This window comes from Culex pipiens, chromosome 3, assembly GCF_016801865.2.
Source record: "Culex pipiens pallens isolate TS chromosome 3, TS_CPP_V2, whole genome shotgun sequence".
Taxonomy (NCBI): Eukaryota; Metazoa; Arthropoda; class Insecta; order Diptera; family Culicidae; genus Culex; species Culex pipiens.
Genome location: NC_068939.1, coordinates 20,323,028 through 20,349,410, shown reverse-complemented (window position 1 = coordinate 20,349,410; position 26,383 = coordinate 20,323,028). Strand labels below are relative to the sequence as shown.

The following is a 26,383-nucleotide window of genomic DNA, read 5'->3' as shown; positions in this document are numbered from 1 at the left end:
ATGATACTAAAATTTTCAAAATTTTCGAAATTCTATTTTTAAAATTTGGAAATTTTAGTTCTTTTGGAAAAAAATGGTATTTTGTGGACAATTTTGAGTACATATTTTACTTTGAAACTCCCTACAAGATTTAAAAAAAAATAATCTTAGCGAAAGCATTGAAAATTGAAGATGATAGGGTTGAAAAAATCGATTTTAGAAATATTTTAAAAATGAGTAATCGTTCTGACTATAACGATAAATCTATCGTTATCGTTTTCGAGCTTCGATAATTTTATCGTTTACAACCTTTATTTTTTTGAAAAAAAATGTCATTCAAAAATAAAATTGGACTTCAGTTTTAAATGTTGTTTGCTATAGAAAAGTACTTTCAATATTTTTTTCATTAAGGGCATCCTTCTCAAAATATGGTCGCTTAAAGTTGAAAATCAGCTGAAAAAATCCCATTTCCTAAATTTTTATCCATGATAGTCCTTTCCTGAAAATATATATATTTTTTTTTGAACAGTTAAAAAAAATCCAATAATTTCGATTTTTAAATGACATTTAAGATTGGCTTACTGGTTGCTTAAATTCAGCGAATAAAAGAAAAAGAAACATAAACATTTAATTTTCTTAAGTCTCATTCAAACATTCCCACATTTTCTAAAAGCAAAAGCTGAGCAACTAATGGTCCGATGTTCAATTTTGAAAAATGAAACATGTGTAGCATTTTATGATCTTTTCCAATTTTTTTAATATTGGTTTTGAGACTAACATTTCTAAAGGGCTAAATAATAAATGTTTGGCCCACCATGCCACTTTTTACACAGTAATTTAGGAAAAACAAATAGTATCGAGTAGGAATCTCGCAATCGAGAACGGCAAGGCAATGCTGTATAGTGAATAATTTTGCCGAGCTTCCGTGGCCGTGAGGTTACGGGTTTCGCCTTGTAAGCGGAAGGTGATGGGTTCGATTCCTGTCTGGCTCGGCAAAGTCAGATCCCTTAAAAGAGTAAATATGCTCACTGGGAATACTGACCGGTAGGGGATGGGATTCGACTAGCGGCGTGCTGGGTTTCCAATCCAGAGGTCGTGAGTTCGATTCTCGTACTGGGATGATGAAGTTTAAAAAAAAAAATTTGATTTTTTTTATTAAAAAAACTCTGTAGGCGGTGTTCATCGTTTGAATAGGTATGAAATCCAGAATTTTTCGAGAAAGTCACTTTTTATCTAACGAAATAGGTAATATTCAACCAAATCTGATGCAATTTTATGGTTTTGAAGCATGGATATTTTACTCTCTGTCCAACACTGTGATTAAAAAAAACTAAACTTCTCAACAAAAAATAGCAATGATTATTTTTTGATATTTTGTTTGAATATTCAAAAACAGCTTATAAATTTATAAAATCTGTTAGGTTCTTGAAGTCATATTTTTTACAGGCAGTCAACTCTTATTTTGAATATGTAAGTTCCTAGTCTATCAAACTATTCTTCAAAATAATTATCTGAACCAGGATAGAATAATTTTCGATAAAATTTCAAATGTACTCAGAAATTTTCGGGGTTTTTCTGGGAAATTTGTTGAAAATTTTCCGTTTCCCAGGAATTTTGTAACCCCGGGAAATTGGACGCTCTACTTTTCCAAGATTTTACTTTTTTCCGATGTGCGGTCTTAAAAATCAAAATGTTTGAGATTTCGTAGTGGATTTTGAATGTCAATATTTATGGAACTGTATTTTTTTAACTGAAAATGTTTTTTTTTTTTGAAGATTGTAGAACAAACTGAATTATAGTTAAATTTTTTGATGCTTTTTGTCAGCCTAAAACTGTGGAAAATGGCTGATATTTTTGCCCAAAACTGTGATTGGAAAGTTAACAAATCATCTGAAGAAATCATCTGAGATTCAATTTCATAAATGTTGCTCGTTGGCATGCATCATGCAACGTGTTTTTTAGAAACTAATCAAGTTATACACATTTAGAGCATTCATTTCAGACGTCAGACACTCAAATGTCTTCTCTCCACTATGCGAAACGCTCTAAAACATATTCAAATTGGTTAGCTTCTGGCTCTGTCAGTGTGCGGGCAAAATTTTAATTAATTTTAATTCACTTTTTGATCCACTCATCAGCTTGGCGTGAATATGGCTCCCGCCATGGCCCACTCCGCAGACCAAAGACGCCCTTTCGGAAGCTGTGGCCACTTTGAAGCTCTGCCCCCAACCCCTTTCGGCCCCCTTTCAAAGGAATGAGAGAGTGTTGAGCGCTGGTTTGCGTGGCCAAGTCTGCAATGAAGAGATAATTTTCCTCCGAACGTGATTATAAATAATTAACTTTGGGATGAAAATTAAATACGACGAGCAAGGGTGGAACTGGGCCGGGCCTTTTTCGGAAAACTCTTGCGAAAGTTGGCCAACTTGTGTTTGCGCGTGGGTGTGGGTGTAATTTTCACCACGTGTGACTGACAGACTGGCTCAACATGTGTGTGCGAGGGGGCACGAGTTATGGGTGAAACTTTTGCGCGTCGTAATTTGAGACGAAAATTATCGGGTTAAAGACGGGCAAGCTCGTTTTCCAACAAACTGAACTTCTATTTTTGACACATCTTTCGTTTTTTTACTTTCTACTTACAGGGGCCATCTTCGAGCAGGGCACTGACGAGATCCAGTCGGCGTTCAAATTCGCCATGCTGAACCACAACCTGAACGTGTCCTCACGCCGGTTCGAGCTGCAGGCCTACGTGGACGTCATCAACACGGCCGACGCGTTCAAGCTGTCACGGCTAAGTGAGTAAAATTAATTTTGTTATTATTGTTTGAGGAATAATTTTTTTTCGAGAATCAATTTCACCCCACCAACCCTCCATAATCGGTTCAGTTTGTTTGAGAGGAAATGTTAACAGAGTTCAAACAATTGGCGCCCATGTTTTGTCTGTAAACCGGGATGCAATTATTGGCACTGATGGACAGGAAACTGCACCGAATGATTATGACGGTATAGTTAGTATATATCTGGAGTTTTTTTTGAAAAGGTCCTATAAACCAAATTTTCAATTTTTGCTTTTTGGGTGTTTTTAGAACCGCCTTGAGTCAGGGGTATTCAAAAACACTCAAAAAGCAAAAAATAAAAATTTGGTTTATAGGACCTTTTCAAAAAAAACTCCAGATATGTAAATGAGCCCACTAATTTGGAGGGGGTTAAAAGTGCTGCCAGTCAGATGCACACGGTCGATCAGGGGATTGTTAAATTAAGGAACAGTAAAAAAATATCTTTATTTTTCAGTTTAAATCAGGTTGCAAAAATATGAGACGGTGCCAAATATTGAAGTTACATTAAATTCATTTAAAATAAATTATTTTTTAATTCAAAGTGTACACAAATTTAGCAGGACAATGATCCAGAACTAATGTAAAGCAAACAGAAATCCACGGGATCAACTGAAACGTGGTCAAGCGGAATATTCTGTTTACCTTGATAGTGAAGGTGGTGGTGGTTACACGGAAAAAAAAGTGTTCCGGAAATCATGCAAATCGTACCATGAAATCGTGAATATCGCGATTTTTGCTTTACGAATTTTTGAACTATGCATATTGGGCACGAATTATCCAGGAATCGTGAATAAATATGCATGATTTTCCATGGCCGATTTCACTCGTAAACGTGAATAATGTTCATGATTTCATGAAATAGATGCATGTAGTCGTGAAAAATATTCACGATTTTATGAATAAAAATTCATGATTACGGTCGAAAAAATATACATCGTGAATAAAAATTCATGATTTCATGCATAAAATTCATGAAATCGTGAATTTTTATGCATGAATTCGTGCACAAAATTCATGAGTTCTGGAATATTTTTTATGATTTATTTTTGAAGGCGTAAAAAAATTCGAGATATCATGTATAAACTTCATGAAATCATGCATAAATTTCATGAATTCGTGATTTTTTTTTATGAATTCATGAATTTAATTCACGTTTACGAGTATATTCGGGCATGTCTAATCATGCATATTTATTCACGGCTACTGGTTTATTCGTGCCCAATATGCATAGTTCAAAAATTCGTAAAGTAAAACTCATAATATTCACGATTTCATGGTACGATTTTCACAATTTCCGAATTACTTTTTCTGTTCATTTACCATATTGTTCCACTGGGTGCAAATATCGGAATTGACAAGGAACCCTGTTTTGTGAAAAAAACGGAGGACACTTTATGTATTGCCAATGTACTCTGGCCCCACTTGGCCACTTTGGAACTGGTCACCGGTTACCGGTGGTCACTAGGGACATTTTGGAATGTGCAAGGAACCCTGTCTTGTGACATATCAAAATTCATGAAATTTAAAACTGTGGCCATTGTATGTGATGCCAATGTACTCTGGCCCCACTTGGCCACTTTGGAACCGGTCACCGGTTACCGGTGGTCACTAGGGACATTTTGGAATGTGCAAGGAACCCTGTCTTGTGACATATCAAAATTCATGAAATTTAAAACTGTGGCCATTGTATGTGATGCCAATGTACTCTGGCCCCACTTGGCCACTTTGGAACCGGTCACCGGTTACCGGTGGTCACTAGGGACATTTTGGAATGTGCAAGGAACCCTGTCTTGTGACATATCAAAATTCATGAAATTTAAAACTGTGGCCATTGTATGTGATGCCAATGTACTCTGGCCCCACTTGGCCACTTTGGAACCGGTCACCGGTTACCGGTGTTCACTGGGGACATTTTGGAATGTGCAAGGAACCCTGTCATGTGACATATCAAAATTCATGAAATTTAAAACTGTGGTCATTGTATGTGATGCCAATGTACTCTGGCCCCACTTGGCCACTTTGGAACCGGTCACCGGTTACCGGTGGTCACTAGGGACATTTTGGAATGTGCAAGGAACCCTGTCTTGTAACATATCAAAATTCATGAATTTTAAAACTGTGGCCATTGTATGTGATGCCAATGTACTCTGGCCCCACTTGGCCACTTTGGAACCGGTCACCGGTTACCGGTGGTCACTAGGGACATTTTGGAATGTGCAAGGAACCCTGTCTTGTGACATATCAAAATTCATGAAATTTAAAACTGTGGCCATTGTATGTGATGCCAATGTACTCTGGCCCCACTTGGCCACTTTGGAACCGGTCACCGGTTACCGGTGGTCACTGGGGACATTTTGGAATGTGCAAGGAACCCTGTCATGTGACATATCAAAATTCATGAAATTCAAATCTTTGGCCATTTTAAGTGATGCCAACGTACTCTGGCCCCACTTGGCCACTTTGGAACCGGTCACCGCTTACCGGTGGTCACTGGGGACATTTTGGAATGTGCAAGGAACCCTGTCTTGTGACATATCAAAATTCATGAAATTTAAAACTGTGGTCATTGTATGTGATGCCAATGTACTCTGGCCCCACTTGGCCACTTTGGAACCGGTCACCGGTTACCGGTGGTCACTATGGACATTTTGGAATGTGCAAGGAACCCTGTCTTGTAACATATCAAAATTCATGAATTTTAAAACTGTGGCCATTGTATGTGATGCCAATGTACTCTGGCCCCACTTGGCCACTTTGGAACTGGTCACCGGTTCCCGGTGGTCACTGGGGACATTTTGGAATGTGCAAGGAACCCTGTCTTGTGACATATCAAAATTCATGAAATTTAAAACTGTGGTCATTGTATGTGATGCCAATGTACTCTGGCTCCATCTGGCCATCTTGGAACTGATTACCGGTCACTGCGGAAGAATTCTCAATTTACAAAGGTCCCAGTTATGTGATGTTCAAAAATGCCTTAAATAAATGAAAAATACAATCATAACTTTAGTAAAACCAACATTCAAAACTTGACATGAGCATTTCGGAAACGTTAATTGGGTACCGATCGTTTCTATACAAAAATACAACAAAAACTTTAATTAAATACAAAAGGACCTAAGGGATTTCATGTGCAGTCCAGACTCGATTGTCTGATTGTCTGAGTGCATAATAGAATAATCGATAATTCGTATAATTAAGCCATTATTTTTTTGTCTCATTAAGAACTCCAGTTACAATAAAGTGATTAATTACAATAATGGGATTTTTTTTTGTTAATGCAGATGATCAAACACATTAATTTGACGAAAATAGATTCATAGAGAGTTGAATTGAAAATTTGAAAAATAAAAAAAAAACACCAAAATAAAATACTCAACATACTCAACAAATCTTAAAATCTTAAAATACTTCAAAAACTCAAACTATTCAAAATAGGCAAAATAAATTAAATACTTCAAAAACTCAAAATATTTGAAATACGCAAAATACATAAAACAAATAAAATGCTCAAAATGCTTAAAAAACAAAAAAAAAACTTTTTTTGTATACTTTATTAAAGAGTTTTTAAGCCGAAAACTGGTTCAACTCTTAACTTAAAATAATTAAAATACTTGAAAACTTTAAAATACTTAAAATACTAAAAATACTAGAAATACTTAAAATACTTAAAATACTTAAAATACTTAAAATACTTAAAATACTTAAAATACTTAAAATACTTAAAATACTTAAAATACTTAAAATACTTAAAATACTTAAAATACTTAAAATACTTAAAATACTAGAAATACTAAAAATACTAAAAATACTTAAAATACTTAAGAACTTAAAATACTTAAAATACTTAAAATACTTAAAATACTTAAAATACTTAAAATACTTAAAATACTTAAAATACTTAAAATACTTAAAATACTTAAAATACTTAAAATACTTTAAATACTTTAAATACTTAAAATACTTAAAATACTTAAAAAACTTAAAATACTTAAAATACTTAAAATACTTAAAATACTTAAAATACTTAAAATACTTAAAATACTTAAAATACTTAAAATACTTAAAATACTTAAAATACTTAAAATACTTAAAAAACTTAAAATACTTAAAATACTTAAAATACTTAAAATACATAAAATACTTAAAATACTAAAATCACTTAAAAACTTAAAATACTTAAAATACTTAAAATACTTAAAAAACTTAAAATACTTAAAATACTTAAAATACTTAAAATACTTAAAATACTTAAAATACTTAAAATACTTAAAATACTTAAAATACTTAAAATACTTAAAATACTTAAAATACTTAAAATACTTAAAATACTTAAAATACTTAAAATACTTAAAATACTTAAAATACTTAAAATACTTAATATACTTAAAATACTTAAAATACTTAAAATACTTAAAATACTTAAAATACTTAAAATACTTAAAATACTTTAAAAACTTATAATACTTAAAATACTTAAAATACTTAAAATACTTAAAATACTTAAAATACTTAAAATACTTAAAATACTTAAAATACTTAAAATACTTAAAATACTTAAAATACTTAAAATACTTAAAAAACTTAAAATACTTAAAATACTTAAAATACTTAAAATACTTAAAATACATAAAATACTTAAAATACTAAAATCACTTAAAAAACTTAAAATACTTAAAATACTTAAAATACTTAAAAAACTTAAAATACTTAAAATACTTAAAATACTTAAAATACTTAAAATACTTAAAATACTTAAAATACTTAAAATACTTAAAATACTTAAAATACTTAAAATACTTAAAATACTTAAAATACTTAAAATACTTAAAATACTTAAAATACTTAAAATACTTAATATACTTAAAATACTTAAAATACTTAAAATACTTAAAATACTTAAAATACTTAAAATACTTAAAATACTTAAAATACTTAAAATACTTAAAATACTTAAAATACTTAAAATACTTAAAATACTTAAAATACTTAAAATACTTAAAATACTTAAAATACTTAAAATACTTAAAATACTTAAAATACTTAAAATACTTAAAATACTTAAAATACTTAAAATACTTAAAATACTTAAAATACTTAAAATACTTAAAATACTTAAAATACTTAAAATACTTAAAATACTTAAAATACTTAAAATACTTAAAATACTTAAAATACTAGAAATACTTAAAATACTTAAAATACTTAAAATACTTGAAATACTTAAAATACTTAAAATACTTAAAAAACTTAAAATACTTAAAATACATAAAATACTTATAATACTAAAATCACTTAAAAAACTTAAAATACTTAAAATACTTAAAAAACTTTAAATACTTAAAATACTAGAAATACTTAAAATACTTAAAATACTTAAAATAGTTAAAATTCTTAAAAAACTTAAAATACTTAAAATACTTTAAATACTAAAATCACTTAAAAAACTTAAAATACTTAAAATACTTAAAATACTTAAAATACTTAAAATACTTAAAATACTAGAAATACTAAAAATACTTAAAATACTTAAAATACTTAAAATACTTAAAATACTTAAAATACTTTAAAAACTTAAAATACTTAAAATACTTAAAATACTTAAAATACTTAAAATACTTAAAATACTTAAAATACTTAAAATACTTAAAATACTTAAAATACTTAAAATACTTAAAATACTTAAAATACTTAAAAAACTTAAAATACTTAAAATACTTAAAATACTTAAAATACTTAAAATACATAAAATACTTAAAATACTAAAATCACTTAAAAAACTTAAAATACTTAAAATACTTAAAATACTTAAAAAACTTAAAATACTTAAAATACTTAAAATACTTAAAATACTTAAAATACTTAAAATACTTAAAATACTTAAAATACTTAAAATACTTAAAATACTTAAAATACTTAAAATACTTAAAATACTTAAAATACTTAAAATACTTAAAATACTTAAAATACTTAAAATACTTAAAATACTTAAAATACTTAAAATACTTAATATACTTAAAATACTTAAAATACTTAAAATACTTAAAATACTTAAAATACTTAAAATACTTAAAATACTTAAAATACTTAAAATACTTAAAATACTTAAAATACTTAAAATACTTAAAATACTTAAAATACTTAAAATACTTAAAATACTTAAAATACTTAAAATACTTAAAATACTTAAAATACTTAAAATACTTAAAATACTTAAAATACTTAAAATACTTAAAATACTTAAAATACTTAAAATACTTAAAATACTTAAAATACTTAAAATACTTAAAATACTAGAAATACTTAAAATACTTAAAATACTTAAAATACTTGAAATACTTAAAATACTTAAAATACTTAAAATACTTAAAAAACTTAAAATACTTAAAATACATAAAATACTTATAATACTAAAATCACTTAAAAAACTTAAAATACTTAAAATACTTAAAAAACTTTAAATACTTAAAATACTAGAAATACTTAAAATACTTAAAATACATAAAATAGTTAAAATTCTTAAAAAACTTAAAATACTTAAAATACTTTAAATACTAAAATCACTTAAAAAACTTAAAATACTTAAAATACTTAAAATACTTAAAATACTTAAAATACTTAAAATACTAGAAATACTAAAAATACTTAAAATACTTAAAATACTTAAAATACTTAAAATACTTTAAATACTTAAAATACTTAAAATACTTAAAATACATAAAATACTTAAAATACTTTAAATACTTTAAATACTTTAAATACTTTAAATACTTTAAATACGTTAAATACTTAAAATACTTAAAATACTTAAAATACTTAAAATACTTAAAATACTTAAAATACTTAAAATACTTTAAATACTTAAAAAACTTTAAATAATTAAAATACTTAAAATACTTAAAATACTTAAAATACTTGAAATACTTAAAATACTTAAATTACTTAAAATACTTAAAATACTTAAAAATACTTAAAATACTTAAAATACTTAAAATACTTAAAATACTTATAATACTTAAAATACTTAAATAAATTAAAATACTTTAAATACTTAAAATACTTTAAATACATAAAATACTCAAAATACTTCAAATACTTTAAATATGTTAAATACTTTAAAAAATAATTAGCTACAATATTAAAATTATTAACATACTTAACATACTTTAAAGAACATCTTTCAAAGGCTTAAAAAACTTGAAATACTTAAAAATTTTAAAACCTGGAAAAATAATTGAAATACTTAAAAACTTTAAAAACATAGAATATTAAAATACCTGAAAAAATGAAAATACTTAAAATCACACCTTAAAAAAATGAATATTTCAAATACTTAAAATATTTGAAATACTTGAAATATTAAAATACCTAGAAAAAATTAAATGCTTAAAATTATTTAAATACTTAACAAATTTTAAACACTTCAATAATTTCAAATACTTGAAATGATTAAAAACTTTAAAAACATATAATATCAAAATACCTTAACAAATGAATATACTTAAAATCATTAGCATATTAAACATACTTCAAAAATAAATATTTCAAATACTTAACATATTTTTAAAACTTAAACAATATTAAAATACCTTGAAAAAAATAAATGCTTAAAATTATTTAAATACTCAACAAACTTTAAACACTTTGAATATTTAAAATACTTGAAATACTTAAAAACTTTTAAAAGTCACAATATTTACATACCTGGAAAAATAAAAATACCTAAATTCATTAGCATATTTAACATACCTCAAAATAATAGTAATTCAAAAAACTTATTATACATTACAAAATTAAAGTACCTAAGAAAATATAATTGCTTGAAATGCTTAAAAAAAGCTTATGCTTACAATATTAAAATCATTAAAATTATTAACATACTTTACCTGTCCCCATTTCTAGCTCAAAACAAATCACCGAAATGTCACTCAGCGCATCCACGGGAACCAATAAAAAAACGGGATTTTTTCGTTTCCAAAACCAAAACAAACCTCACAGTCTGTCACACGCGTAGAATGCCCCGACAATTGACAGAAAACCGAAATCCCTACGAGTCCGCGACCAAGAAACTGTCACACGCGGAGATAAAACACGGGAACAGTCTTATGGACCATGTTCCCTTTGATTCGGCAATCAAAACAAACACGCGAACCAACCGGGAACTGTTCTGTCTTTTGCAGATTGTCCTCACTCTTACCTTGTTACTCCTCCTGCCGCTCGGTCCTCCTCCCGCGTTCTGTCCTCCTCCTGCCGCTCGGTCCTCCTCCTGCCGCCCGGTCCTCTTCCTGCAACTTGGTCCTCCTCCTGCTAGCTCTTGGCTCCGTTGCCATTTCCAACGGAACGGCCGCAGATCTTTTCCCGGTTCCGGTGGACAGCACCTCTAAATCCCGGGTCCACAAATCACGGTCACTTTCACCGGCAAACACAACAAACAGGACACGACAAGTCACAACGCGATTGACTTCGTGGCTAATAAACACGCGGCTGAACTGGCAAGCGAAAAACAAACTTGACAGTTCGAGCGAAACTGTTCTTGATTGATCAAGATCACTCGTCATAAACATGGATAAAAATTCATAAACCCATGAATGTTATGCACGAATTCATGCATTTTATTCATGAAATCATGTAAACTTTCATGAAATCATGAAAAACATGATTCATAAATTCGCGAATAAAATTTTACGGCGTAAAATTTACGCATGCATAAATAATCGTAAAATCATGAATATTTTTCATGAATTCATGAAGTTTAGTCATGACTTCATGTAAATCAGTCATGAAATCATGAATAGTGATATGCATGATTTCATGAAGGAAAATTCATGAATATTCGTAAAAATATTTTAGCCATGAATAAAATTCATAAATTCGTGCATTTTTATGCACGATTTCATGAATAAAATTCATGAAATCATGAAAGGTATCACGAAATCATGCACAAATTTATTCACGAATTCATGAATCGAAATTCACGATTTCTCGCACACTTTTTTTTCCGTGTATGATGGCGTGTCGAAACAAAACAAGCTAAACATTTTGAATTGTAAGCATGGTTTGTTTGAAAGGATACCCACCCCCATATCGTATGTTGTTTGTTCAGCGGTTGAAGCGCTGATTTAGTTTGTTCAGTATTATGTTATGCAGAAGCTGTTGAGAAAACATTTTTGAGCTTTACTAGATTCACATTTTATCTCGGATTAAGGATAAGTAGAGACTTGAAAACTGTTATTTTGTAATATATTTTCGAAAATTACTAAAGAATTCATCAAATTTGGTCTGATATTTGTAAATATTTAAATTTCCCATCTGTTAAAATTTAGAAAACAAAGAAAATATGACAATTTTGACAATTTTGACAACTTTGACAATTTTGACAATTTTGACAATTTTGACAATTTTGTCAATTTTGTCAATTTTGACAATTTTGACAATTTTAACAATTTTGACAATTTTGACAATTTTGACAATTTTGACAATTTTGACAATTTTGACAATTTTGACAATTTTGACAATTTAGACAATTTAGACAATTTTGACAATTTTGACAATTTTGACAATTTTGACAATTTTGACAATTTTGACAATTTTGACAATTTTGACAATTTTGACAATTTTGACAATTTTGACAATTTTGACAATTTTGACAATTTTGACCATTTTGACAATTTTGACAATTTTGACAATTTTGACAATTTTGACAATTTTGACAATTTTGACAATTTTGACAATTTTGACAATTTTGACAATTTTGACAATTTTGACAATTTTGACAATTTTGACAATTTTGACAATTTTGACAATTTTGACAATTTTGACAATTTTGACAATTTTGACAATTTTGACAATTTTGACAATTTTGACAATTTTGACAATTTTGACAATTTTGACAATTTTGACAATTTTGACAATTTTGACAATTTTGACAATTTTGACAATTTTGACAATTTTGACAATTTTGACAATTTTGACAATTTTGACAATTTTGACAATTTTGACAATTTTGACAATTTTGACAATTTTGACAATTTTGACAATTTTGACAATTTTGACAATTTTGACAATTTTGACAATTTTGACAATTTTGACAATTTTGACAATTTTGATAATTTTGACAATTTTGACAATTTTGACAATCTACCCCGGGGAAAAAATCCAAGTAGACAAAACGAATAGTCCAACAAGTAGAAGTGAAACGGCATCATTTCATGCAGTGGAATAAGAATTCCCCAAACAACCAATCATAGATTTAAAGGATGTTGGTTTCAGTGATCTAGCACACTGAAAAATTTTATTGAATTTTATAAGTACTTTCGACTTGAATTGCCTTTTTTCATTAAAACAGATCAAAATAAAAATCAAATAGAAAAGTTTTTTTTTCTCGTGCAGTGTGTAACTTTTCCTCGCTGCAATGTCCGTAATCAAAAGAACCAAGAAATAACACACATTTATCTTCCATCAACAATAAAGCAACCCCCGATGTTTGGTATGGTACAGAGCGCGCAAACAGCAGGGAAAACAATAGTTCGGCAAGGAAAAGTGGCGTGAAAAAGCACTCGTCTGCGGGGTGCAGACCCTTTTACGGCCAAGGTCTGCAGATAAACCTTCTCCTCCTTCGTATTAGATCGTAAAACTAGGCATCTTGCGTAAGTACACCGAGAGTTGTACCTATTTTCGACCCAGAGTGTACCTATTTTCGTACTATTATATGCTTTCGGATTTTCGGATTGAACTTGAGCTGCACCGCACCCCGAACGTTGAGGCACAAGTTTGTTCAAACAAAGTAGGCACTTTTCTAAGTGCTCCGCCGGCAAAGCTGTCTAGTTCAGTTTTGTTGTTTGTGTATGATGAAGCTAGTTTGGAGTGCTCTCTTTCGCATCATGCTAGGAAGAGTGAATATTTCCACGTGGCAGGTTCACGTACGCTGCGATGCGGCGAAAGATGCTTCTGAGCTTGAGCACCGCGGATGAAAAGCTTCAACTAATTGCTACGGATGCGCTGCTCTGTGGGAAACTACTTCACTGGTGGGAATGTTGAGAACCTTTTTTTTTTCCTTGATTCTTTTGTACGAAACAGGTGCACTCATCTTGCTCAACAGATATGAAGTACAGCAAATTAAGACCAAAAGGAGGGGAGCATCTCAAGTCATTCAGTTGATGAATTTTGATTTCAACCAACTTTGCATAGTGACTTCAGCAAACAAAGTCAGAGAACAAAGTGGGAAAATGCTTCAAGAAATGATTTTAATAAATTGCCCTTGCTGCCGGTACAATCTCGTTATTTATTCCGCTTCATTTAAATGAGAAGCTCAAACAAGTTCATTTTAAATAAAAGTTCTTCCTCGTTTGACGTGTTCCGAAGCAAAAAGGAAAAGCTCGTCACGTTGGAGAGTTATGATGTCTGCATCGGAGCAGACACCGGTGGCCGAGACTTGGGAAGGACACTTCTCCAGCTAGCCAAGAAGCTGGAAGGGGAAGGGGGGTTGCTTGAAATAAAATGGCAAATTGGCTTTTGCTGAAGGAGTGATTGTGTTGGTTTTGGCTATTTATTTATTTTTTGCTCTGATGAAGACTTCACTGCTGAACTAAATTGTCAAATTTTAAAAATGCTCCAGCAGCCCAAAATTTGCACGCAAAAATCCAAAATAAAACATCACACCCAAAACTGTTCGCGGTACAAAAACGAGCATACTCATTAAACGAGCATAAACATTATCGCACCGAATCATAACAACAAGAACAACAAAAACAACACAACCGAGTGGCACCCCCTCCCCTCGAGGGATACAAACAACCACACGTGGGCTGGACTTCATCACGTGTGACGGTGACTCTGTGTGTGTGTGGGTTGATAATGATCTCGGTGTGTACTTTCTGGCGCTGGCGCTTAATTTTTAATGTCGCCCCAAAATATGTGCACTCAGTCCCCCTGCTATTTTCCGCTGGCTCATAATTATGTTCTCTTTTGGGGGAGGAAAATGAGTGGAAAAGTGTGCGCTGCGGGTGGTGGGTGCTGCACGTGTTGTGCAAAACGGTTGAACTTGGCGAATGTAATCGCTTGGAACTGAGGTACCAGAGCGCGTACTTCAGCGGTGTACATGTTAGTCCTTTATGAAATAAAAACTCGCTGGAGTGCTTGGCGTGAACAAAACTGTACAATTATGAGTTTGGCTTTCAAAGCAAGAGGATGGTGGTGCTCTTAAAATCAGCGCGGCGTTCCACGGGATTTAGCTGAAGCACTGTTATTTAGCGGAAATGGCTTTTAGCATACGTGCCAAGGTCAAGTACGAATAACGATTAAGGTTCTTGGTTATTTTTTTCTTCTTGCAGCCAAAAACAAATCCCTTTTGTTACGAGTAACTTTGTGTAAAGGTAATTTTGGAATCTTAAACAAATTGGCATTCTCAACAGAGCAATTCCCTACAAAATAGGTATTTCCCATTTCTCTTCCATTTTAATTTTTTGTTTTTTTTTAATCCGGCTAAAACTTTTTGGTGCCTTCGGTATGCCCAAAGAAGCCATTTTGCATCATTAGTTTGTCCATATGATTTTCCATACAAATTTGGCAGCTCCATACAAAAATCATTTGTGAAAATGCAATAATTTGTATCATTTGAAGGAATTTTATTATCAATTTGGTGTCTTCAGCAAAGTTGTATGTTTATATTTACGTAAGCAAATTTACTGTCCTGGTTTCTACCACACTAAAAAATATATTCTATTTTCAGTTATTAGCAATGCAATTAAGCTTATATCTGTAAGCCCTTACATCCAATTGAAATGCTGTCAAAGGCAAACTTATGAGAAATTGGACGAGCTTTCCGGTAAAAATATTTACGAGACTGAAAAACCAAGTCTGTCATATAGAAATGTATGTATGTATGTATGTATTAGTACCCCCGTCTTGGCAGGACTTGGCCATGACCACAGTATGTTTCAACTGAGACGGTTTGGTTAGTAACCGACTTATATCTTAAGGACCTTAAAAGCTTATCATTCTCTATCCAACCATTTGTTATGGTATGATTAAATAGACAATGACATTCATGTGACTTGGGCCAGGCGATCCACGACTCCCTCATCCAGTCCATAAAATATATGAAGGCCCTGGGATTATTTTTTGAGAGGGGTTAGTATTTTTTGGGGGGTTGTTTGGCGTTTGAAATATATGTTAATATGGGTTATGGGTAATTCTCTACCAACTCACACGAAATCGGGAAAAGTTGCCCCGACCCCTCTTCGATTTGCGTGAAACTGTGTCCTAAGTGGTAACTTTTGTCCCTGATCACGAATCCAAGGTCCGTTTTTTGATATCTCGTGACGGAGGGGCGGTACGACCCCTTCCATTTTTGAACATGCGAAAAAAGAGGTGTTTTTCAACAATTTGCAGCCTGAAACGGTGATGAGATAGAAATTTGGTGTCAAAGGGACTTTTATGTAAAATTAGACGCCCGATTTGATGGCGTACTCAGAATTCCGAAAAAAACGTATTTTTCATCGAAAAAAACACTAAAAAAGTTTTAAAAATTCTCCCATTTTCCGTTACTCGACTGTAAAAAATTTTGGAACATGTCATTTTATGGGAAATTTAATGTACTTTTCGAATCTACATTGTCCCAGAAGGGTCATTTTTTCATTTAGAACAAAATTTTTCATTTTAAAATTTTGTGTTTTTTCTAACTTTGCAGGGTTATTTTTTAGAGTGTAACAATGTTCAACAAAGTTGTAGAGCAGACAATTATAAAAATTTTGATATACAGACATAAGGGGTTTGCTTATAAACATCACGAGTTATCGCGATCTTACGAAAAAAAGTTTTGAAAAAGTTACTTTTTGCGTTTCTCTTTGTTTCGTCGTCCGTGTCTGTCGCGGGTGACCATGAATGGCCATGATCGATGACGACCAACTTTTTCAAAACTTTTTTTCGTAAAATCGCGATAACTCGTGATGTTTATAAGCAAACCCCTTATGTCTGTATATCAAAGTTTTTATAATTGTCTACTCTACAACTTTGTAGAACATTGTTACACTCTAAAAAATAACCCTGCAAAGTTCGAAAAAACACGAAATTTTAAAATGAAAAATTTTGTTCTAAATGAAAAAATGACCCTTCTGGGACAATGTAGATTCGAAAAGAACTTTAAATTTCGCATAAAATGACATGTTCCAAAATTTTTTACAGTCGAGTAACGGAAAATGGGAGAATTTTTAAAACTTTTTTTGTGTTTTTTTCGATGAAAAATACGTTTTTTTTGGAATTCTGAGTACGCCATCAAATCGGGCGTCTAATTTTACACAAAAGTCCCTTTGACACCAAATTTCTATCTCATCACCGTGTCAGGCTGCAAATTATTGAAAAACGCCTCTTTTTTCACATGTTCAAAAATGGAAGGGGTCGTACCGCCCCTCCGTCACGAGATATCAAAAAACGGTCCTCGGATTCGTGATCAGGGACAAAAGTTACCCCTTAGGACAAAGTTTCACGCAAATCGAAGAGGGGTCGGGGCAACTGCTGTGTGAGTTGGCGGAGAATTACCCTTATATAATATAATGAAAAACAAATAGAGATTATATAATGTATAACAAATAATAATACAAGTATCAATATATGCCATAAGAACTTTACAAGTTGTTTCGAAGCATTTATTCATTTTAATCAATATTAATAAATGGAATAGCTTATTTCGGCATGAGAAAAACAAAATCAGACCAAATAAAAAAATATGGAAAAAAGAAAATCAAGGTGCTTGTAAAATTTAATATACCAAAAGCTGAAAGAATTGTAATGGCTAGGTAACAAAAGCTTCGAAACAGCTTTTAAAGCCTAGAATTGATACAACTGTCCCAATTTTGGAAGCAGGAATTTTATAATGCCATTGAAAACAAAAATAATGTATAAAAACTAGGCAGAAGACAATCTTATGAATTGGAAAAGCTTTAAAAACGACAATTCATTCAAATGAATAATTAAATCTTGGAAAACTTCTTAACAAAAATATTACTGATTCCAAAATCGTGACATAACAAGAAATAACTACTGAATTTTGTTAAAAAGACTCTCAGATGGTAGATCAAGTGGTCCTGAAAAACAATGGTGTTAGGAGTTTTTCAACGCAATTCGAAATATAGAGAGTAATGGTATAGTTGTAATATAATAATGAAAAATATAATAAATGTTAAATATTAAATAAAAAATATCACAAATATAATAATAATATAAAATAAATAAATATGTCCTCAGATCTTAACAAATGTTTCGAAGTTCAAACCGATCAAAGAATTTAAGACAAAAAAAAAATTATTCTACAGCTAATTCTTGTACTAAATATTAAATAAACCCATAAAACTTATTATAACTTGGAACTTGGATAAGAATAATAAATGCAATTATATAAAAAATATTTGATATTGGAAATAATAGTTTTAATAACACAAACACAATGTCAGTGCAAAGAGAATAATATGCAGCGGCTGAAGCCAAACTTTTTGGGTTGTAGAGAACAAAAACTTCGGAACAGTTGTCAAGGCCTGGTTTCAATATTATGTGTACAGTCTATAGTCCCAATTTTGGCAGCATTAATTTTAAACTTTTGTTAAGAAATTAAAAACCATTTTAAATAGTACGCAAAAAACATTAATAATGGCAATAAAACTAGTTTTTATAAGTGCAATTCATTTCATGTCGTAGTTTAATTTTGGACCCATTGGGTTATTAATAAAGTTTCCCTAATAAAATCGACAAATAGCAAAAACTTAACAAAAATATTATTGATGCCAAAATTAGTAAATAACAAAACACAAACATATATATTTTTGTAGTCCTTTCGCAGGTTCCATTAGCGGCCTGAATTTAATTTTAAAATTTATACCTGTAACCAGACAAAGCTCTATCGCATAGAATTACAAATAAAAAAAAAGATTAAATAAATATATGCCGTAAGAACTTGCCAAGTTGTTTCGAAGCTTTAAGTCTCAAAACCGTATTCAAAATAATGGAAGCAATTTAATGCTCGTTTAGGCAGTTATAGTTTTTTTAATATCATAAAAAAGTTGCTAATAAAATGCAACAGCTAAAGCTAAAACTTAATTAGAGAGAAATTAAGAGGCTTGAGAAGAAAAACGTCAAAACAATTGTCAAACCTTATTTTAATTAATTATATTTTTCTCGATTGTCGAAATGCTTAAAAACACTCTTTTGTATTTATATTTATCTGTAAACACTATTTATGGGTAATTCTCTACCAACTCACACGAAATCGGGAAAAGTTGCCCCGACCCCTCTTCGATTTGCGTGAAACTTTGTCCTAAGGGGTAACTTTTGTCCCTGATTACGAATCCGAGGTCCGTTTTTTGATATCTCGTGACGGAGGGGCGGTACGACCCCTTCCATTTTTGAACATGCGAAAAAAGAGGTGTTTTTCAATAATTTGCAGCCTGAAACGGTGATGAGATAGAAATTTGGTGTCAAAGGGACTTTTATGTAAAATTAGACGCCCGATTTGATGGCGTACTCAGTATTCCGAAAACACGTATTTTTCATCGAAAAAAACACTAAAAAAGTTTTAAAAATTCTCCCATTTTCCGTTACTCGACTGTAAAAAATTTTGGAACATGTCATTTTATGGGAAATTTAATGTACTTTTCGAATCTACATTGTCCCAGAAGGGTCATTTTTTCATTTAGAACAAAATTTTTCATTTTAAAATTTCGTGTTTTTTCTAACTTTGCAGGGTTATTTTTTAGAGTGTAACAATGTTCTACAAAGTTGTAGAACAGACAATTACAAAAATTTTGATATATAGACATAAGGGGTTTGCTTATAAACATCACAAGTTATCGCGATTTTACGAAAAAAAGTTTTGAAAAAGTTACTTTTTGCGTTTCTCTTTGTTTCGTCGTCCGTGTCTGTCGCGGGTGACCATGAACGGCCATGATCGATGACGACCAACTTTTTTGAAACTTTTTTTCGTAAAATCGTGATAACTTGTGATGTTTATAAGCAAACCCCTTATGTATATATATCAAAATTTTTGTAATTGTCTGCTCTACAACTTTGTAGAACACTGTTACATTCTAAAAAATAACCCTGCAAAGTTAGAAAAAACACGAAATTTTAAAATGAAAAATTTTGTTCTAAATGAAAAAATGACCCTTCTGGGACAATGTAGATTCGAAAAGTACATTAAATTTCCCATAAAATGACATGTTCCAAAATTTTTTACAGTCGAGTAACGGAAAATGGGAGAATTTTTAAAACTTTTTTAGTGTTTTTTTCGATGAAAAATACGTTTTTTCGGAATTCTGAGTACGCCATCAAATCGGGCGTCTAATTTTACATAAAAGTCCCTTTGACACCAAATTTCTATCTCATCACCGTTTCAGGCTGCAAATTATTGAAAAACACCTCTTTTTTCGCATGTGCAAAAATGGAAGGGGTCGTACCGCCCCTCCGTCACGAGATATCAAAAAATGGACCTCGGATTCGTGATCAGGGACAAAAGTTACCCCTTAGGACAAAGTTTCACGCAAATCGAAGAGGGGTCGGGGCAACTGCTGTGTGAGTTGGCGGAGAATTACCCTTATCAAATTTAATATTGTCTCCAAAATCGAGAAAAAATAAGAAACGCAATTATTTTATGAATGTCGTATCCCTTGTGAGCCTGAAATCCAAAGTTATATATTTGTACCTGCAATAAGACATATTTAAAAACATCTATTAAATGTAACTACTAGAAGGATAAAAAAACTGATAAGGTAAATTTTAGATGAAATATAAAACCTGTATCTATATCTTTATAACAAATTTTGTGAAGTAATTCAAACTATCAAAATGATTTCAAAACACTGACACTAAGTTATTTCCAAATTTGTCACTGCCAACAATCAAATTTAAGACACAGCTTATTTCTACATAAACAACCAGCATCATGCAAATGTGTACAAATTCCACACTCGAGACTGTTGGTGAGTTAATCATGCTACATCAATAAAAACCAACATGATTAACAATTCTCCGAAAAAAAAAAAAAAACATGGACTGTTGACTCTAATACGTAAGTTTAGGAATGAGACCAACAATTTGAAAAAAAGGATTATACTAGAATATAAGAGAGACTTCATACATCTCCGCAAACATATTTAACATGAAACGAGCTCACCCGGTAGAACATAGTAGGCCTCTCATTTCTTCTTCGACAACTAAGTTGCGGGCGCCTGCAGCACACTCATCTCGGCTTGTCCTCATGCTAACAAACGAGCACAACTGGAACGGTACCTGAGCCAGGGATCTCTTCTTGTTCACAATTTTATTATACATAATTTTTTATAATTCACCTTAAACAAAAAAAAGGAATTCATCCCAAATAGTTATGATGCTTCTCTGAGCGTTTCCTCTAAGAATTTTCACAAGACTCTTTTAAATCACTAAAACTTTGCCAGCAGTAATTTCACCACACCCCAACCCCCTCACCCTCCCCCAATCAAAGCAGCTCACTATCACTCGTACCGCACCAAACCGGTTTCTATGGTTACGCGATAAACAAAATTATGCGAAGCAAAAAAGTGAAAACGTTGAATTGTAATTTCAGTTCATTTGATTTAAACCACCATTTTCTTGTCCAAGATTTCTGCAGCTCAGATACGGCAGAATAATCCTAGCCCAATGGACAACACACACAAGATCTTCGTGGCACTTTGCTCAACAATCCGCATTTTCACACTAATTTAGTTCAAACTCGATAAAACTATTTGAAAGGTTGTCCATCTTATCAGGCCAGATATAGCAAGAATTCCACAAGCCGGTGGACAAAATTGAGCAAAATCTTCATCTTCAGCAACCGCAACCACACAATTTTCTTCCTAACTCAACGAAATTTCCTTCAGCACAACCACACAATTCCTCAAACTTGGGAAGAACACAGTATCTTAAAACCGGCTAGTTGACCCACGGAACTGTCCCGCCGGAAAAACGAACCGAAAAGCACCACGATGAAAATTTTTAAACGAGGAGAGGCCAAAAAACGCGGAGCGAAAATTTAAGTCGACCGATCACGGCCAAGGATTACTGCGATCTCCAAGTCTGTCATATAGAAATCGCCAAAAACTACAAAAAACCCCGTTTTTTCAACATTTTTATTTTTAAAACCGCTGTATCTTCCCAAGGATTGGACATAGGACAATGATCAATATGGAGACTTATATGTAAAATTGTCTGGATAATCGATCCCCACTACTGGTTTTCAAAAAATTTGACGTTTAGACCACTTTTCAAAATAAACAGTTTTAGTAAATGATTTTTTTATTTTTTTAGGAGAGACATATCATCCTGCATTTTTCGTCAGTCTTTTGGTAACATTTAAGGCTATTTCCTCAAAAAATTTGAACGAAAAAAAATCGTGACATCACCTTTAAATTTAACTTTAATACTTAAAAATCTCATATATGTGGCGTGTATTTTCGTTTCAGTGTATTTTTTTCAGAAAGTCCGTCCAATTTCCTACAAGTTTGTCTTTGACCACTTTTTGATACGACGCAACAGCTTCGAGATACAGTAATTTTTAAATTACGAAATACAAAAATATTTAAATACCTTACGCCCTTCTCAAATGTTATTTTCGAGTACTATTGGCTCCATATACACAAAAATGGCTTATATAGGCCCAGGATAACATGTCTACAAAGTTTCATTGAAATCGGAGAGGGTCGGGTACAAAAGTACCAAAAAAATCCTGATTTGAGCTGGAATTGCTCTATAACAACATAATAACAGTTTAAGTTATTTTTTAAACAAATCTTAATTATTGATTTTTGTTATTTTAACAACTAATCCGATCATCCCAATAACATATTCCGATCTTCTCACAATACCAAAAACTGACCTTCCCAAGTTATTTCCATCTGCTCGGGTATTAAAAAAATCCGTTGCCAAAAATACGAATAATGTGAAATGTTACATTTACAATGAATTTAATTTCTGCATATGAATATTAGTCGATTGCATTTCACTGAGTTTGATTTTTAATATTGAAACATTTGTCTGAAATCTATTAGGATTTTTTCAGGAAAATAGCTTAGCTCTTAAAAAGAAGTTATTGCAGGACTGTAAATTTCTGCAGATTATGAAAAAATATTTTAAAAATCATTTATTTATTATAATTGAATTTTTAATGGCTATCACTTGAAAACTTTGTATTTATCAGTAATTACATTTTGGTAATAAATATTTGATCCACATCCATTTTTCAAATAATTTGGACTGCCTTTTGGAAGGAAAATCTTTAAAAAATGATCAGTTCTAATGTTATTCCTGCAAAAAAATCATATTTTCACAATTATTTAATAAAAATGAAAAGATTTTGGATTCTCAAAACATTTTTCACTGGGTAATATATAAAGGCGTTTCCTTTTGTTGTTAATAAGCTTCGCTAAACAACATGTTGAACATAAATTTTAGGAGAGTTTTAGGAGAGAACTATGGTGAATTAGGCCTTCTATATACAGAACCAGTCATTTTTATCTTTGTTTTTTTTTCAATCTTTGTGTGACACTCTTATTTCAAATTAAAAGAAAATTACTGTTACAACAGATCAAAAATCAAAATGTTCCGTTGAAGAAGTACATTTAAAGAAAATATTTTAATTACACGGAGAGACTAAAAGTATTGGTTAATTTTTTACACAGCTTTTTTTCAGCAATCGATTGTTGATTTTGTTAACCCGAAATTGCTGACCACCAGTTATTAAAATAAACTAAAAAAATAGTTGGAATTGCCATTTTTGTTGGTTAAATGGCCAAAAAAAATTCTAGCAGTCGACTGCTACAATATTTTTTTCAGAAAATTAACTAAAAATTTCTTGTTTTCTGCTGAAATATTGTGGAATATTCTTTTAAAAACTGGCTGGGACATAATTTTCAACTATTTTTCAACAATTTTTTTTCGTTGTATCAACCAAAATATTTTTGCATGCAGCAAATTATTAGTGGTTTATAACAAAACATTTCTTAATTAGACATAATTTATGTAAGTGTTGATATATATTTTCTTTAATTATCTAACGATATAGGCTGGGCCGAATTTCTAGCTATATTTTAACTAATGTCTTACTTAAATACAGAAAAATATTCGTACTTGTAGTCAATAATTAGCTGTTGTTAACAATATTTTTATTGATTTTGCAGTAAATTTTGTAATTATGCCTCACAAATTAATGCTGAGTGTTTTTATTTTCGCATTTATTCTGCCTAAGAATTAAACGTTTTTTTACCAATTTGTTTTTGTTTTGCATTAAGTTGTTTAATTACTGTTAAAAAGCATCAAAACAATTTTTTTCAAGTGTTGTTATAAAACATGTGAAGTTTGACTAATTTAAAAAAAAATAAGTTGCATTAATCTGAAAAAATAATTAAAAAGAATATTACAAATTTCTCGTGAATTCTTTTAAAATAGAAACCGAGCAAAATTTTCACCAGGTTTTAAGCTTATATTTTTATTATGTTGTATAAAATTAAGTGTTGTATTCACTTACCATCACTGTGAAATCATCCGATAAGTCATCATCATCTACAACGGTCTCAGGTTTAGTTATTTTTTTGTGGTGGGATACAGAATTTTCACCAGAGTGAACCAGAGTAACAATTACTTTTGGCAACACACTTTCACTGCATTTGATTCAATTTATTCAACGTACTCCGATTCCTAAAAAAAATATTATAAGTTTAACTTACCAGTTTATTGAGCAGTCGTATTGCAAAAAAACTTTCAAGATAATAATAGTCTTCTTTTATATATTTTTATTTTTTGTTAGTTTACTTCATCTCTATTTTTATGTTTTTCATGTGTACGCATTTCTATGTATTTTATAATTGATGATTCTGAAAAAAGAATGGTTCATTAAGATTTTATCCGTCGTAAGCACGAAGATTTCTAATGATTCAGTTTTCAAATAAGAATCACATAAGACACATTATTGTGCATAAATAAACCCATACTTACTTGGATTAACCAACATTTTGTTAAATTTGCCCGGGCTGCTCTATCCGTGAAGAGTTGGCCCGCATCTCCATTCTACTGCCCTCTTTCCATCAAACATTCTTATAACGTGTTCAACTCACTCGCATTAGAGGTCCTCATGGCGAAGGTCATCCTCTTGCTCTTCATAGTTTATCACCTGCAAAGAAATCATCAACAAACCTACTCACCAATTCCACCTCCCCAGTTGCAACACTTTGATTTGCCACTTCAACATTAGCTAAATAGTGTAATTTCCACCTTTCACATCCTCTTACTTCATAATTAACAAACACAAACTCAACAAATCGACCGCTCTCGTTCGAATCCTGACTTCAAATGACAGACGTAAACAAACCCAAGTTTATCTTTTAAATATTCAACCAAATGTAAATTATATTCAACCAACAAAATTTTTGATTTTACTAAAACCAAAGCTAACAGTCGAGCACGTTCATTCGAGTTCGGGAAATCTTTTAGCTTTTTGCCTTAAGCATTTTCAACAAACAGGTTATTAAATCAATACTGAATTTTGGTTAATTTAACTGAAAATTGGCAGTGACAATTACGTTTTTGTTAAAATTTACGAAAGTAAAATCAACAATTTTAATTGTTAAAATTTCTGGGCACAGTCTCTCCGTGTACTCAAAAATTACTTTAATTGCCAATTAATTACTGTAAATTTCTCTTATTTTAATTACTCACAAATTACATTAATTACCAATTAATAACTGTGAATTTCACTTATTACCATGAACTATTAAGTATTTAATGAATCACCTAATTACCAGCATAAAATCAAAGTAATTATTAATAAGTTAACAGTCTGATGTCTTGCTGTTAGCCCTTGAACTTAAGTTTCATTGATTTTATGAGATAATTAAAAATTATGCATTATGCAATCGAAAATTCCTCACAGATACAACCAACTTTACAAAGTATTTTAACTTATATCAATTCAGTCAAACATAAATCGTGGGAATCCATCTGGAACTTCCACCGTCCAAAACACAGCGGCATCCTCCACGTAAACGCACAATATCTCCAATCTCCAATCGATTGCAATCTGAGCTCGGTTTTCCTCCACACGCAGCAGTATCGCCGAGGAAATTGCGATTGGTTTTGGTCTGACATAAACATCGCTTCTGTAGCCACCTCAAGGTTGCCTCCCGTCCCAGGTGGCCCAGGCTGAACTTCTTCGACTTGGAAGAACATCACTTTTGATAGATAGAAGCCGGTGCGGTGTTGGTTGTTCCGTGGTGTAATCGTTTATCGATAAGAAACCGCACACGTGCCGACTGTGTCTGGGCTGACTGACGGTGGCCTCAGCTGCAAGCACGGAGAGAAAAAATGTATCGAGATGTTTTGCAAACTAAAGTTATTCGAGAGTCGTTTTTTACGACACAGATCACCACGAATTCTTTTCCGTGCCATGCAAGTGGTGGAAATCACGGCCTTACGAACTGGGATTTTCCCGTTTGGGGGAACCAGACCGTTCTACAGATTGCCAGATTGGGCTCGAAGCTAGCAGATGCAGCAGACCAGCAGGGGGCGTCCCCATCGGA

General features: G+C 31.2%; 1 protein-coding gene across 2 annotated transcripts in view; it reads left to right on the top strand.

Moving 5' to 3' along the window:
• LOC120412871 (glutamate receptor 1-like) overlaps positions 1-26,383 on the top strand; it is a 306,882-nt gene that overhangs the window by 142,659 nt on the left and 137,840 nt on the right. For both annotated transcript variants that reach the window (XM_039573502.2, XM_039573501.2), the window contains exon 2: positions 2,619-2,771. In XM_039573502.2, the coding sequence (XP_039429436.1) occupies positions 2,619-2,771 (153 nt within the window). The remainder of the gene's footprint in view (positions 1-2,618; positions 2,772-26,383) is intronic.